The sequence below is a fragment of the Chaetura pelagica genome, unplaced genomic scaffold (assembly GCF_000747805.2).
Source record: "Chaetura pelagica isolate M959 unplaced genomic scaffold, ChaPel_1.0 scaffold12, whole genome shotgun sequence".
Taxonomy (NCBI): domain Eukaryota; kingdom Metazoa; phylum Chordata; class Aves; order Apodiformes; family Apodidae; genus Chaetura; species Chaetura pelagica.
In genome coordinates, this window is record NW_009952801.1 from 4,388,874 (window position 1) to 4,400,862 (window position 11,989).

The window sequence follows — 11,989 nt, forward strand, 5'->3', positions numbered from 1 at the left end:
TGCAGAGTGTTGCACTGAGAAGCGGCATCCTTGGACAACGACAGAGAGAGATCCAGCTTACCAGCTCTGGACTTTGGCCTGTTGTCCCCAACATCCACTAACTAGTATCATCACAATAAAATTGCTTTAAATTATCAGTTAGAAAATATTTCTATTTACACAGCTCTTGTCTAAACATAAGCAAATAATTCACATGATCTAAATTAAAAGTTAACATCTGCCATGATCTGGTTACCCAATGAGATTCAGAGGTAAATACTGGTTATACAATAATTTATCAAAACAGAGACTATCAAACCATTAAACACATTACATGATATAAGATAACTTTAATGCTATTCAGAACACTTACTGAATTTGGGAAGCTTAAGTTCCCCTTTTATGTGTGTGCAATTGCCACTAGTTTTATCAGAATTTGTCTGAATTAAAAATACATATTTCATTGTAATTATTCACAAGTATTTTGAATGTGCACCACAGTACTGTGCATGGACCAGATCTCCACTCCTTACTCAGGAAATTTCCAATTACTTAACTAAGAGGTTGTGTTTTTTTTTTCCTGAGTAAAGAGCTCAGAGTCAGGCTTATTATAAAAAAAAAACAAAAAAACTTGCTCTTGTTTTGAAAGTAAATGTTTAAAGGCCTACTGTCTTAACTGCAGCAAATAACCCTTAAGAACAAATGACCTTGGGAAATCTGCAAACACAGATTTGAGAAGTGTGAGTGAGACAATTACAGAACATGTAATTAGCACTACTCCGGGGAAAAAAAAAAAAAAGTACAGCTATTGTTGCTTTGTTGTTCTTTTTTTAATAACCTATCCTTCCAGAAGAAAACTACCTCTGCAGCATTAGCTCTTCAAAGTTTGAAGTTGTATAAAACATGTATTTTACAAAACCAAATATTCCCAGGGTTTTTGATGCACTATATTTCTTTCTCCTTATGAGAAACCACAGGACTTTTACCAGAAATTAAGGCAGGAACAGTATGAGCCCAAATACTAACACTCCGAAATTTCTGACATTTCATGAAACTCACTGCATGTGAATGCTAGGCATTTTCCTTATAAAAACGCTAAATATTTGACTGTCACAGAAGAATCCAGCTATGAAACCAAGGTATCCCACTTAAAAAATCAGTTCCTAAGGATTTCTTACATTTCCAATTGTTTTTGAAGGGTTTGTGAGTACATTAGGAGTCAAAGTAATTGTATCAAGTAATTTACTGTTTACACAAGAACCATCCCACACACTTTTCTTAAGCCAGCTATCATTTCCAATGCAGCAAGGAGGCTAGTATGACTAATTTTTTATACATACACATGCTTGTGTGTGTGTATTTATATATATGTGTGTGTGAATTTGTGACTCCAAGGTATCTGAAAAAAGCTAAAAGGAAAAAAAAAAAACTCTTGTTGAAATTAGGAGGCTGCATTTGGTGATTGCAGAACTAGGACAGCAATCTTATATAACTTTCTAGAGCGCACTCTGTGCACCAGACTGCTTTATCGATGCTTTGTTCTCATTTTATCAGTTTAACTTGACTTACTCCAGAACAAATCTGTTGTAGAGATATATGTACATATCAGTAAATGACGTCTCGTTTTCCCAGCCAAAGAATAAGAAAAAATGAAATATATCCGGTTGTATTCTCATGGAAATCCAGTGTATTAGAGATACTATCATTACACCTGATTTGGTCTGGAGTAAACAAGAAAAATATACTTAATTCATGGATCTCCAAAATTTATGAAGGTACATGAAGGTACGTATCACTTTATCAGTACTCTAGAAATAGGTGGAGACTATGCTGTCAAAATTTGTTTTAAATACAATATTGACTTACCCTTAAAAGCCTCTGTAGGAAAAGGAATACAACTTAAGAAGTGTTTAAAACCCTGCTAAATATAAACAAAACAAATAGCAACATCCAAAGTGTTCAACCCAGGAACATACATTTCCTACTGGAATCTAATTTTAGTAGCATCACTACCTCAGAAATGAGCCCACAAGTCTACACAAAGAAATTAAAAGGACCCACTATCTTGGAAATGAGAGCTTAAATTATTCCTTTCTTTAATCTGACATTATTTTTAAACTTGCAGAACTGAAAGTCGCACATGATCACATTGCAGAAATGCAATCAACTATCACCAGCCTAACACACAGACTTCTTCCACATGAATCTTGTTGTGAGAGGGCAAATGCTTGGCAGACATCATCCCAGTACACAAAGAGAAGATGGCTTTTGTACTTGGATTTTGGGCAATTACAGAGAGACTTTATAGCAAATTAAACAGACAGATAAAGACATTTCAACTTGGATGTCCAAAAGGAAAATGTAACTTGCAGTGTTGCAGCCGTCTGCACATTTTTATTATATATGCCATTCATTTTCTCTGTTCTTTTATTCACAAATATTGTAATTCAGCAAATTATCAAAAATTTTCACTGGTCTTCTGTTAACAAGATACAATGCATAAATCACCAAAATTTTGTTTCATGTTGCCATTCAGAGGAAAATTGAAAAAGATATCTGAAATGATCATGTAACTGCATGAGAATATTTCCCTGAGCTACTTAATTATGGGGGTTTGAGAAGGCAAGTATAATCCAAAAGACTAATAAAAGGTTTTGAAGGATATAAAGCACATGGCTTTTACTGCAAATAGCAAAAGCAGCTACATTAGTTCATTCCACATTCAAGCCATCAAGTCTCAGACTCCTGAAGTAGACAACATCTGCAGCATAAGCCATCGAGCTCAGTCTAGATTATTAACAAAAGTTTTCTTTTTCTTTTGATTATAGCTACAGTGTCTCAAGCGGATTTGGGAAGTCTACAGAAATGTTAAATTATGATATTGAGGATGTTATCAGTTTAGATTTTACGGTTTCACTACCTACAGAGTAGTGAAATCACTTTATCAAAAGCAAACATTCACAACACAAAAATACTTCATACTTCGTAGTTTTTTAAAGCTTGAAAAAGCTTCTGAAAAGCTGAACTGACAGCTCATCTTGCAAAGGGAAAGCAATTTGGAATAATAATAAAAAAATGTTTAAAACTAGGGCTTTTTAACTTGCTTTCTTTGCAAGTAAACAAAAATAAAAAGTCCCCATTAACAAGCATCCAGGACAAAAGGAGTTAATATTTAATTAAAACCAGCTCTATCCACTGTAACAATGACCTGGAGCCAAACAAGGCAGAAGATGTATGAGTCATTCTTTCTGCCAGTGAATGAGACAGCTGATCTCCGAAGCAATTCCTCAAGACAAGCAGTCAGAACTGGAGTTCTGCCTCCATTCACAAAAACACAGTCCAGCATGAACCATGTGGCCCCAACCACAAGCTTTTCATGTCACACCCTTCCAGAAAGCTACAGCAAAGTAAACTTGAACTTTAGGCATAAACACACTGATTTCACTGCTTTGTCTCAAGATGCAGCACAGACCTGCTGAGGAACGTATTTAACAAAAGAAAAGTTAAGCGAACTATAAAATGCTTAAATTTAACTCTTCCTTCTACCAGTCACAACTACTTCCAAAACACTCAGCTGCACTCCAGGGAAAGGTGTTCCTGTTAAAAAATGGAAACTTCCCAGAAAAACAATAAGCTGCAGAACTCCTCGCTTCTCTTTAAAACTTTATTTTGGATAGCAGAACACTTCCTGTGGTACTGTGTTTTCTGACATCATGCTTCACTTTCAGAGCTAAGAGCAATTCATTTTAAAATATCAATTATTTATTACAAGTGGCAAAATAAATTAAAATTGACAGGGAATTATATACGAACAGTAGTATTTTGGCTTCAGCTAAAATAAGACTTCAGGCCTCAACAGCAATGATTCTATTGAGTTTTCTTTAATTCATTGTCATTTCTGAATATCTGGAAGATTACATAAATTTTAAGTATTCCTGAAAGATGGGGGGGCTGCTCTGGTGGTTGTTTTGTGCTGCCTCTTTTTTTTTTTTTTTTTCCCTCCACGGGAACAACTGTTTCTAACAAAGGAGCATTCAGAAAGCAAAACAGTGACAAATTTCAAGACAGTAAAAAATATTATTTCCCGTAAGTACTGTATTTGCTGTCAAAGCAACCCAAAACCCTTTTTATATAAAGTGAGATGCTTTGACTAATAAACATAAAGGCAGTTCAAAACTAGCTCCAGATCTCAAAATTTTTCCTTATGTGAATAATCCCCAGGAATATGGGGATGGGTTTGCAGAATCTGCTCTTCATTTGCTGCTATACTAAAAATGAGAAAAGAGCTTAAGAGCAACACTTACATATATCATTTTGCTACATCCCTCATCGTTCACAAACTTTACTATGCCTTTGAAAATAATTATTTTGTGTAAAAGGCATCTGCTTTTCCAGAAAACAAGAAAAATGTTAGCAAGTTTATTACTACACAGACTTTCAGAATTCTACATTTCTGGCAGCTTTATCTTTTTAGTTCCTTTTTAAAAGAACATTCCCTTCCTTCCCCCAATTTTTCCTATTCAATTTTTTTTTCCTTTTTTTTTGTGCACAGGTATGTAGGATCAGGAGTTATAAGTATTAACAAGCAAAAATAATAATTTAAAAAAACAACAACTATTACCTACATTACAAATTCTAAAATGAAAATCTTTTCACTGTTTTTTGGAGTGTCTCTCCCCATGAGACAGATTTCAGCCATGGAAGTATTAAATGATCATTTCTTTGCTATTTTTGCTCCTATAAAAATATCAATAGTTCTTGAATATAGCTACATAGCACTTGCCTTACACTGGAGAAATTTTACAACTTTTTGGCAGAAGAAAGCTAGTTAGGCAGCATAAGCTGCTACACATCTTCATCAGTTTAAATGAAGCCACTCTAACAAGAGTAATATTTGAAGGTCTAATACTTTATTTTAATAAAAATAATCCTTTGAGAATGAGAAACTACTTAATTTTCATACCTCCTCATTTAAGAAATAAAGTAGAAGTCATCACTAGCTTAGACATCATGATGCTGCTGCATCCTTCACAAAGGAACAGAGGACAGAAACTTATTTTCTAGAGTTAATTCTAAATTTGGATGTTAATAACATGGGAGAAATAACTTATTTTCAGACACCAAGAATTAGCTTTTAAATACTAGTAGCTTGTAGTAGCCATCCACTCAATTTAGGTAAGCTGCAATAGAGCTATATACCCATTATCTGTAGCTATTACTTCAACCCACTTACTGTTCACTTAAACTTTTTGCATTTTTTCAAGACACCCAAAGAACATTATATTTTATTTTTCAGTTTATTACCATCTAAGAAGGATATTATCTACTGCTCTAAGAAGCAGATCTAGTGCGTAAATTCATGAAGTCTTTGCTTGGGATACCTTCTGATTCCTTAACACGCTGTATAAGAAACTAGCATCCAAAAGAGTAATTTTCAATAAAAATCTGGGGGTTTGTTATTCTCTTACACCTTAGTGAGACTTTGACTCACTAAGAATTTTTTCTCTCTCACCTTTTTAATCCAGAATAAGAAACAACATAGCACGATGAGATAACATTAGATTGATATTTGAACCATATTTGAAGTTACTGAACAACTGCTATTTGCCAAAACTTATCTGATTCCAAATAGACAGAATCAATTAAGTAATTTTATAATATTATCATGACAAAATGTTGCCATCAAGTTATTTAAATATATTTTTTAAAAGTTAGTATCTGAATAATATTTGCCTTGGTTAGTAATAGGCAAATTTAACTATTTCCTTTCAAGTTTGAATGTTGAAGCAATTATTAAAGGCTTCACACTTTCAATTTCTGACATCAGGAAATAGTTCTGTCCTGTATAACAACTGACATGAGGGAACCTTATTCAGAGGAAGTTTTACATCTAAATAATTTAGATTCTTTCTTACGTATTTAATACTACACAGAGTAAGAAGCAAAACTAATTTCCATAAAAATCCAGTATGTGGGTAGCAGAATACATTGGTAAGTTTTCTGTAAGTTGTATTCAGCTTGTTAATTACAAAGTAATAAAATATTAAAGAGGTTACTGAACTGTTTACAATTTGCATTAATGCTTTAATACATGTGAACCTCCCACTATTTTAAACAGGAAAAGAATAAGTTTCTTTTGTGTTTACTTGTTTACCACAAACTTGTCATGGGTGGCACTAACTGTAAAAATATCCATGCTAAAACATGTGATGTAGTAAGGATACCTTCAGGAAAAGCAAAACAAAAAAATCCACAAGCATTTTTTTGCCTGTCAAAATGCAACTCACTTTCTTCTCTAACTCATAAGTAGATTTTTTTGACCTGGTTACTCCCCAGTAGGGATCTGAGCTCGTGGGAGAAACCTGGTCAGCTGCCACTGCTTTTCTCAAAAAGGGTCAAGATGTTTTAAAATTTCATGGTCATTTCCCTGGCTCCAGAGCATTATGAAAAGAAATATGTAAACATTACTGATGCTGCCAAATTGGCAGACTTCTAGCCTATGAAGATCCAGAAGAACATAAATGGACATATCTAGCAATGGGTAAACAAGTTTGATTTCAAAATCTGTTTCCTGATAAGCTCATCCATTTAGACAAATCAGCAAAGCTACAATATCCTCAAACATCAGTATATTATAGAGACCACCAAAAGTTGGTTTGGGTGTGGGGTTATTTTAATAAATATTTGCGATCACATTAATGGCCCAGTCTTTTATTTTCTCTTAACTTTTTATTTCAGTTTTAGTTTAGCCTTTAGAAAAGGTGTGCAAAACCATGGCAAACACTGAAAAATCTGTAATATTTACTTGTAATATGCTACGGGAAAATATAACATTATTCAGTTTTATTCTCATCTGCTACATGAAACATTTTTTTCCCCCTTTTAAAATACTTACCCGATGATGCATTCTGCTTTTACAAAGGTTCCCCAACCTACCTGACACAGGACTAGACACCTTTCTGTCTCAAAACCTATCTAAGTTTATTAAGTGACACAGACTCAGCTAAAGAGAAAAAAAGGCTCTCAAACAATTCATTCTATTCTAAAATAAGCAGTGCTTCCAGAATAAAAATTGCCATTACAGTAATTTATGTACCTGCAGAAATTATTAAATCAGTTTTTAATTTCTATTATTTTTCAAACTTACATTATCTGCACATGCATTATGAATCTCCCAGTATTTTTCTGACTTAGGATCAAAGAAATTCAATCATTTCCAGAAACAGAAACATCTATGCCAGTAAAAAAAAACCCAAACTAAAAGTTCTTCTCTCCATTAAAAAAAAATCGTATCTTTTGAGTAGTATTTTAACATACTTCAGGCTTGTTAGAATGCATGAGATGATACAAAATAAGTAGAGACATAGGAAAATTACCACAGGGTGACAGTTACAGTTGTATCTGATCATTATACTACAAAAATGACCTTAGTACAGGACATTGTTTTCAATTAGTAGGAAAGAACCATATTAATTCATAAAAATATCTCCTCTGATCTATTAACTTCAAGTGGACTTTTTGATATATACTGAATAAACACATGCTAAAAATAATGCTAGGAGAATAATAATATCTACAAAATAAACCAATACCCCACAACTTACAGGCTAAGAACCTGACAAATTATATATAAAACTGTTAAAACAAAAACAGAATGTAGGCAAGTAGTCATCAGCAATACTTCCCTCTTTCTATGAAAACCAGCAGCAAGAAGCTCACCCCAATATCCCTCCTTTCCCAAGAAAGAGCATAACATCTATTCTATAAACAATTGTGCATAGTCCGGTACATGATAAAAATTAAACATGTGTGAATACTTATATTCATTTAAATCAGGATAAATTTGGAGAGATTATGTTAACTAGCATAAAAATTATGTTTATTTCAGATGCAGAATTTTACATAACTATTTCAACCAGAAATACTAAAAACAGATAATGCATAAAAACCTTTATGCTTGAAATAAAGAGTATTGTAAATATCAAAGGAAATAAAATCAGAAAATATTGCTGAAGAGAACAAATACAGTTCAACAATCAGAAAGCTAGACTGCATTTTATTAAAGTTCTCTTAATGTAGCAGCTCATTTTTTATTATTGTTAAATGAATCTCTCAACAGCTACTCTAAATTGAAATTTTTGTATTATTGTTCTTAAACCTTCTCTCTTTAATAGCATGTGCTCTGCACAATTATCTGAAATACTTAAAAGCACAAGCAGGTGTAAAACAGACCGATGCCAGTATTCTAATCACCAAGTACACAACCTCACAACTACAAATATGAAGACAAAAATAACATGCAAAATATTTAAAGTTTCCTGAGGAAAAAAAAAATAAAAAATAAAAAAATAAAATAAAATAAAGGAAAGAAGGAAAGAAAGAAACGAAGAAGGAAAGAAAGGAAGGAAGGAAGAAAGAAATAGTACTTTTTAAGTATTCCATACACACCTACTGTTCTGTGTTGTGAACAAGGTGGAAAGAAGACACTTGCACTTAAATCTTGAAGCATCCCGTCCCGATGAACCCAGAGAAACTAATTTCTGCCATCAGAAAAGTACTCCACCAGAACACCAAATAATTATATGTGCTGCTCTAAAGGAAACAGCAAGCCTAGTTCTGGCTGTATGTAGTCTCTCGAGGTACAATAATATAAACCTGATCAATTGCAATTAAAATCTGAACAGAGGCTTAGAACTTGAAGTCTTGGTGCATTAGTTCTTGCCAAAAGCAGATGTGATTGTGAGCTGGAAGCAATTTCTCCTGGTAATTTGTGATGACACTGGGTAGAGCAGCCCCAGAGTCCCCAAAGACAAACTCATCAGAGGCTCTAATGTATGCATGACACATGAGGTGGCTCTTTTAGAGCTCAATTAATTGGGCTGAACATTAAGACAGCAAGTTCAGTACTTTTTTTTTTTTCCCTCCAGAGTTGATTTTCCTCTTTTTACAAGCAGTTTTTTCCCTTACCTTCTGCAAGCCATGTCTCCTGTAATTGGCTCAGATCTTGAAAGAGTTCTGCAAAAAGATGAAGACATGGATAAGACTCACACCTTTAATCTCTTTGTAAGATTAAAATATGCTCAAAAATGTATTTTTCCCTTAAAAAATTGTATTTTATTAATTATATTTTGGCAGTCAAATATATAGACAAAATATATATTTTTGGGTTGCAGTTAATGATTTTTATACACTTGTTAATAAAAAAAACAACACTGTATTATTTTATCAACCCTTGAAATAATAACCAGAATCTTAGACCAGGTTAAGTATAAAAGGCTCATTCAACAATACATAGGAAAGTTAAAAATTATAATGTTTCTTACAGGTGAACTATTTCTCCTTATACAATTCAGGCCTCCTCCTGCAGTAACAGCTCCAGATAAATATGTCTCGGACTTCAATGGATGTTCTGACCCAGCAATGACTGAGTATTTTTATTAGTAGAGTTGTAAATATCATAAAAACTCTGAAGAAAAGACCTGAGATGCTGCAATAGCAAATAGAAATGGGAAATCTTTTGTACTTCCCCCTATGTTTTACTTTGTATGACAAGAGAATCACCACTATTTCCTCTATGCTGTACTCACTGTATTTCTTTAAAGAGAAACCAGTTTCTCCACGGACTGAGTTTTGCAGCAGCTTATCTTTTTAGGGTTTTTTGGCAATTCACTGAAATCAATTGCTAATGGGTGTAAACTAGAGCAGCATTTGGCTTACTTGCAAAGCTCAGAAACTCAGTTATGAAAATTCTGTTTACTAAGTAGGATATTTTAACTGACACATGGTTTATTTTTAATTTACTGTATTTTGAGAGAGACTTCCTCTTTTATGAATGCTGACATAGATAACTATTTACATACACTGATATGGCAGAGCTATTCATTTATCCTGTGGGCTGATACCTCATGTTCACGTTGAGAAATGATTTAACTGAAAATCGAGAATTGTTTTCTTTTCAAACCACCCTAAAATAAACTTTCCCAAACGAGTAGGGATTTTTGGAAGTGTATCAATGTGTCCTCACCTTGATAGGATTTATATAGGGGTAAGTTGTAGGGCCATATGTACCTTCCTGTATGTCTAATGTACTTACAGGGGTGTAGGCGTAGCATCTATGCTGACCACTTAACCTAAAAAAGTGTTAGCAGCTATTGCTAGACTGCAGTTCTCCAGCTACAGCCATGTGTGGGGCTACTGATGGGACCAAGTCACACATCTTCAGCCCTCCAAAACTTCATCTGCTCTAGACTTGGAGACTTCCATAATCAAATTTCCCAGGATTTTTAACCCTACCAGTGTTACACAGCAATAGAAACGTGCTACCACACACCAGGAGCCTGATGACCAGCTCTACATTAAAGCTACAGGGAAACCCTACGTTGCCCCAACAGCACTCTAGCTCTTGCTACCACCAGTGAACACACACACCAGTGAAAAGGATGTTAAAAGAGGGAAGGAACATGGAAAGCCCTGAAGGTGAAAAGGCCAGGTGCCATGCAAAGGCTTGGCCTCAGTGCATGAAATCCTTGTGTCACATGTGCAGCAGTACCTAAAATGCAACAGGGTAAATCAAGTAAGGAATATCAGCTTGATCGGTTTATTGCCTTTCCCAGTTCGTTTTGCAGTAGTAAATGCAATTCTCTTGTCTTGTTTATTCAGACTGATCTAGATATATTTATCTCCTAAATAAATAAATAAATAGCTCTCAAAAAGCTTCTCTGCATTAGTAATTAAGCAGGGGGAAAGGAGGGGGAACAACAAGCCCTCACCTTCTGAATCATGAGCCAGGTCTCTGTTAATGAATTTTCTTTTCCTGACATTTGTCGGTCTCTCATTACAGTTCCTCCCACGCGGATTCTATAAACAGGAAAGATCAGTTACTTTAGAAATCTGAAGTTTTCTGTGTTTTGTTGTGTTGTGTTTTTTTTTTATTTAATCAAGAATACTCAAAGCTGGCATGAATTCTTTACATTTTCAAACTGGGATATTGTTGTCTTTCAGCCTCCAATTTCTAGCAAAACATACTGCTGAGCACACTTAACACCCTCCAAAAGATCCCTGTGTCTAAATGCAACACATTTCTAGCCACCTATATTAGAACTCTACTTGTACAGATACATATATGTGCTCAAGCAGTAACACAATACCAACCATGTATTTTTAGCGTATAAAGTACACAAACCTACACAATACCACATAAATCCCCTCTGCATAAGCTATGCAGGGGAACCCAGATATGAAATTACAGTTGACTGCCTTGTTTCCCTTTGTTACTTATAACATTGTTTGCAAAGTTCTGAAAGAAAAAAAAAAAAGGAAAAAAATGTTAACGTTTGCTTCAACTTCATTCTTCCGAGTGTTGCAAGCAAACACAGCCACAAACTTTGATTGCAGCTGCTGCTGCTCTTGCCTCTCTCATCTGCTAATCATGTGCATGATTTTTTAATCATCCCAAAACTGTCTTCTAAAGGACATGACGCTTTATTGAAATAACTAAGAAGATAGGCTCAATCTTGCAGGCAAAGCTCCCAGACGAAGAGTCGTCCCTAGAGCAGTAACAAAGCAGATAACTCTTGTCTGCAGAACTCCCCCACAGAAATAAGTCGGAGTCAAGTTTATAAACACAACTTTGAACTGATCACTCACATTGGTGACCATGTAAGGCACTTGCTGGTCATAAAATCCATCCATTCTGCAGCTCTTCCACAAGTCTTAGCTCAGTGTTTTATTTACTGGGCATTTGATCTGGAGATTTCCTCAGGATCTGGACTCCAATCAGCCTACAGGGGAATACAAGATGGCTTTTAGATTTAAAAAAAAAAAAAAAAAAATCATGAATGAACTGCTTGCATTTGCATAGCTAATTAACCTCAAAGAGTCCCATTCATAAAAACAACCCTCCCTTCTCTGCCTTCACCTGGGTTACACGCTTCTGCCAGGAAAACACGGAGCAAAAAGCACTTCGAGGCAGCAGCAGAAAGCGAGGAGAGAGGCAGGGTTTTATTTTCCC

At 34.6% G+C, this 11,989-nt stretch overlaps 1 protein-coding gene across 6 annotated transcripts in view; it reads right to left on the reverse strand.

The window, feature by feature from the left end:
* Positions 1 to 11,670, reverse strand: part of ETV1 (ets variant 1) — a 64,816-nt gene extending 53,146 nt beyond the window's left edge. For 3 of the 6 annotated variants that reach the window (XM_009994932.1, XM_009994933.1, XM_009994931.1), the window contains exons 1-3: positions 11,626 to 11,670; positions 10,749 to 10,836; positions 8,947 to 8,994 (exon numbers count right to left, since the gene is read on the reverse strand). In XM_009994932.1, the coding sequence (XP_009993234.1) occupies positions 8,947 to 8,994; positions 10,749 to 10,836; positions 11,626 to 11,670 (181 nt within the window). Of the gene's footprint in view, positions 1 to 8,427; positions 8,489 to 8,946; positions 8,995 to 10,748; positions 10,837 to 11,625 lie in introns of those variants that run through there. The other 3 variants (XM_009994935.1, XM_009994936.1, XM_009994934.1) reach the window with 1 other exon arrangement.
* Between the last annotated feature and the right edge of the window lie 319 nt (positions 11,671 to 11,989).